This window comes from Corylus avellana, chromosome ca2, assembly GCF_901000735.1.
Source record: "Corylus avellana chromosome ca2, CavTom2PMs-1.0".
In the NCBI taxonomy this organism is placed as follows: Eukaryota; Viridiplantae; Streptophyta; class Magnoliopsida; order Fagales; family Betulaceae; genus Corylus; species Corylus avellana.
In genome coordinates, this window is record NC_081542.1 from 19,364,953 (window position 1) to 19,369,182 (window position 4,230).

Below are 4,230 nucleotides of genomic sequence, written 5' to 3' on the forward strand. Positions count from 1 at the left end.
TCCAATCTAAATTAATCATTGGATACGTAGGACCTACAAAAGTCTAGATTTTTTAAACAAAAAAAATATGGATGGACATGATGATTTATAATAGGACTAAGTTGCAAGATACTATAATAACCACCTTAGAAAATCTAATGACTTGTGCGAGTGGTTGTTTTATTACAATCAAGTTCAAAATCAACCAAAAATCTCTCGTTAATCCAAGCAAAATTTTCTTGAAGTTTCAAAATTACTCAAATCCCTTTAATTGTGAGTTTGAAAACCACCTAGCCAAAACCCTTATTTGGCCAACCTAGAGGAGAATCTAGCTGCCCAAGCGTTTGTCGCACAACAAAAGTGTTAGATTATAAATTAAATGATTAAATCTATATATTTTTATTAGCTTAAGCCTTATTCCAAACAGCGTAGAAATCCTTCCCTTCAATCTCAATCACGTGATGAATAGTGCATGTCGTTAGAAAACAAGCAGGCAAGGAAAATTTTGTGCCGCATGCGGCCCATCGGGTAGAACCGAGAAATTTTAAACTTTGTTAACCAGGATTTTCGAGGAGCAAGTTTTTAAGGTAACAAAATATGAAACTTTGAGTTTTTGTTTTTGTTTTTGTTTTTTTTTTTTTTTGGACATGTCCACACAAGAGAAGGGAGATTCGAACTAGTGACCTCCGCTTCATGAAATGTGGTGCACAGCCGATTGAGCTACTCCTTGTGGACATTTGAAACTTTGAGTTAATTTAATGATTTTTACCTCTAGTTTGCATATTGTAGGGTTTAAGGCATGCATAGATCTACACATGCACAAGTCGTTTAATAAAGTTTTAATGTATGAGGTTTCAAGATCTGAGAATGACCTACATGCATGAATTAATGCGTAAAAAAATATCATAAATGAGAAATTGAGCAAAAATTAAGACGACAATAGAGATGTAGTTAGATTAAAGCTTTAAAAAAAAAATGAAAATCATTCTATTCCTGAGAGATCAAGCTCCCGAATATATAAAAGTTACATTCTACCAATAAATCCAACATATGCAACCCACTTGAATGTGAACAGAACGATGGTAAAATAAAAAAATATTAAAAATTTGAGAAAAATCATTATAATGAAAATGGGATGTTAAAATCCAACTCAAGCTCCTTTGATTTTACCAGGACCATCATATACAACAAAACGTTTCCAATTTTCATCATGATATCCAGCATCTACAATATTGTATGTCTGTGGATCAGATGCATACAACTCAGTATCAATTGGGCTAACAAAATGAAATTTTTCATTCTCATATGCACATGCAATCCACCAGCTATGAGCTGAATAAACTGTGTTCCAAGACTCTGTATGTGGAAGAATACCAGTGCCCATTGGGGGACTAGGCTGGTCCAATGGACTATAAACTTCTCCTCCCCAGTCAGCTTGATTGGCATACTCGCTTAATTTTCCAAATAGTGTTGGGGGCCAAAATCCAATTATAGAATTCCGCTCAGTGATGTACAATGTCCAAAGAAATTCTGTTGAATTTGGTTCGCCACTTATTTCCTGCCATGTGGAAGCCATTAAATAAAATTGTATTTAATTATAAGAACATGTAGTGATGGCTATCTGCTTTTTTCATTGGATTGGTTTCGTAAACCAATGAATTGAACGTTATGCACATATTAATTTTCTTACCTTACGGATTCGCAATTTTTCGGAATAGTTTTTTCCATCTGGATTAACGAAGGTCCAACCTAGAGGTATCTCAAAACTGATTTGTACATATCCGGGACAATCTTGACTAAAACATTGTGTTCTTCCATCAATCTGGTTAAATTCAAGAAAAATGTAACATTTATTCAAAAAAAGAAAAAGAAAAATGTAACAAAGGAAAAGGAAATTACTAGACACAATTATCTACTAAAACCCACCATGACATGAGTAAATAGCCGAGTTTGGTTGTCTTTGAACAATAAAGGATTTACCTGAAAATAAATTTACATTATTTGAATTACTTTTCCTGTTCGAATATAGGAAGAAAAAAAAATCATAACTATTGAAAAGCTATTTTACATTAGAGAATTGCCGTGATACCTGTTTTTATGCTGTCAAGACCGTTTGAAATTGTCAACTGGAATGCCCTATACTGGGGTCCAATGATTCCTGTTGGGTTCAATAAGGAAATGTACGATTCGATTCCATCAAGCTTTCTTTCGGGATAAGCTTTTGTTCGAAGTATGGCATACTGCATAAAATAATGATCCTATGAATTTGCTTGCATCACTACAATAGCATAGACTCATCTGCGATCGAGCACAAAAAATAGTACTTACATGATGTCGAGGTTCATCATCTATATTTGATGGATGCATCTTTGAAAGTATTTTGGCTCTTACCAATTCATCTTTATTGACTCTTCTAATTGGAACTGTTCCATAAGGACACCCTACGCCTTTAAACCCAATGTCTCTGGTTCTCATTCCTTTTACAAACAATTTTTGTTTCATCTATAATAATATTCTAAAAGGTTAGAAAGAATATCAATGGCATGAGATGAGATTGTAAAAGAAAAAGGTTACATTAGTTCAACCTCAAATATAGTATTCTTCCAAAAAGGGTGATTGAAGCCGGGTTGTTTGTAGAAATCAGTATAGTCGTATATATCTCCATCTCCGATCTATAGATGTCAAATCAAATCAATGTACATTATAAAGTCAGCAAATGTTGTGGTGATGATAGAAATAATATTGTGACAATTAAATATGGTTCGAGCATAAGCGCGACTCTCCATCTCCTATATTGAGAGGATAGGGAGTTTGATTTTTATCGTGATCAACTTCTTCATAACAATCACAAGTTCAATTAATATTTGCATAATAAAAAAAAAAAAATTACTTAGAATCGATGAATAAGAAAGGCTTCAAATTCCAGAAATCTTACTTGAATGCTTTTAATTGCATACTTTTTAATATTTATAAGTTGCTTCTTGAATTCCAACACTTCCTTCGTAGATAATCCCCAGTTTGCTTCAACCAAATTGTTGCAGACAAGGATAAAGCATAGGAAGATAACTATAATATCCACCCTTAAGCCATGAGCGACAAATTGGTTTGCCAAATTCGAATTTGTTATATACATAAAATAGCAGTACGGAAATGACATTACATGACGAGAATGTATATATATCGTCGAATTGGCCTTAATATACAAATTATATTAATTAGATAATTTTTAGGATTTCTTATTAATAATGACATTAATGGAATACAAAAAAAAACATAGACATTTTCCAACCTTAAGGACAAACTGTATAATTACAGAAGTTATAGGATTACCAAGTTGGAATAGGATCTTATTATAATGGATATAACCAAATAATAATGATAATATTAAAATGAAGATTTTAGTTTATCTATAAATTTATTATAATTAAATGAACTACATTTAAGATGGATGCATTTAGCACACGAATTTCTAAGTGACAAAAAAATGTAAGTCCATATATGAATTTATATTTCATGGAATTTTGAGGGTATTCTACTAAAAGCCTGTTTGGGATTGACGGATTGCGTTTAAGAAATAAAACTTTTAAGTCAAAAAATTATTTTTTGACATTTTAAGCTTTTGTCAAAAGTGCTTTTTGGCTTCTTCTTTTTTTTTTTTTTTTTTTTTTTTTTTGGCTTTTTTGATCTTAAAAGCGCTTTCAATTTATTTTACCAAACGAGTACTTTTTTTTCAAACGAACTTTTAGAGTGTTAAACGCATTTTTAAACCCTTAAAATGCACACCCAAACAGGCCTTAAGTAGATTTATTTAATCTTAAACATTGTTTTCTAATCCAAACGATTGAGATTTTACCACTTCATTACTTAGCATATTTGTCATAATGATGTGATAAATTATTTAAGACATAGTAAATAGTAATATAATAAATATTGATATGAATAAATTGTCACCATTTTTTTTTTTTTTTAACGAGTTATCTCTTCATTAATATAACAATTAAATGGAGCAAAATGCTCCATATAATGCCAAAGATTCAATTTGGAATCTTCATTTTAATATCAAAAGGTAATTACTATAAGCATTTTGATTATAGAATTTAGGATTAAATACCTTATTCATCCATGTAGTTTAATTTCTTTATTTTTTGACTCATAAGGTTTAGTTTTTATCATAGGAGGTTCATCTAGTTTGTCTAAAGATGGAGATTGTACCTCTGTCAAAATTTCATCCAAAATTTGGCGAAACGCCAT

At 31.2% G+C, this 4,230-nt stretch overlaps 1 protein-coding gene across 1 annotated transcript; it reads right to left on the reverse strand.

Annotated features, from left to right (window-relative positions):
- Window positions 1–1,129: 1,129 nt before the first annotated feature.
- On the reverse strand, window positions 1,130–4,230 carry LOC132169255 (protein neprosin-like). Its single transcript, XM_059580319.1, has 6 exons — window positions 4,192–4,230; window positions 2,565–2,651; window positions 2,308–2,481; window positions 2,061–2,219; window positions 1,670–1,801; window positions 1,130–1,537 (listed from the first exon to the last, which is right to left on the reverse strand). Exons 1-6 carry the CDS (start codon window positions 4,228–4,230, stop codon window positions 1,130–1,132), a joined length of 999 nt encoding a protein of 332 aa, XP_059436302.1.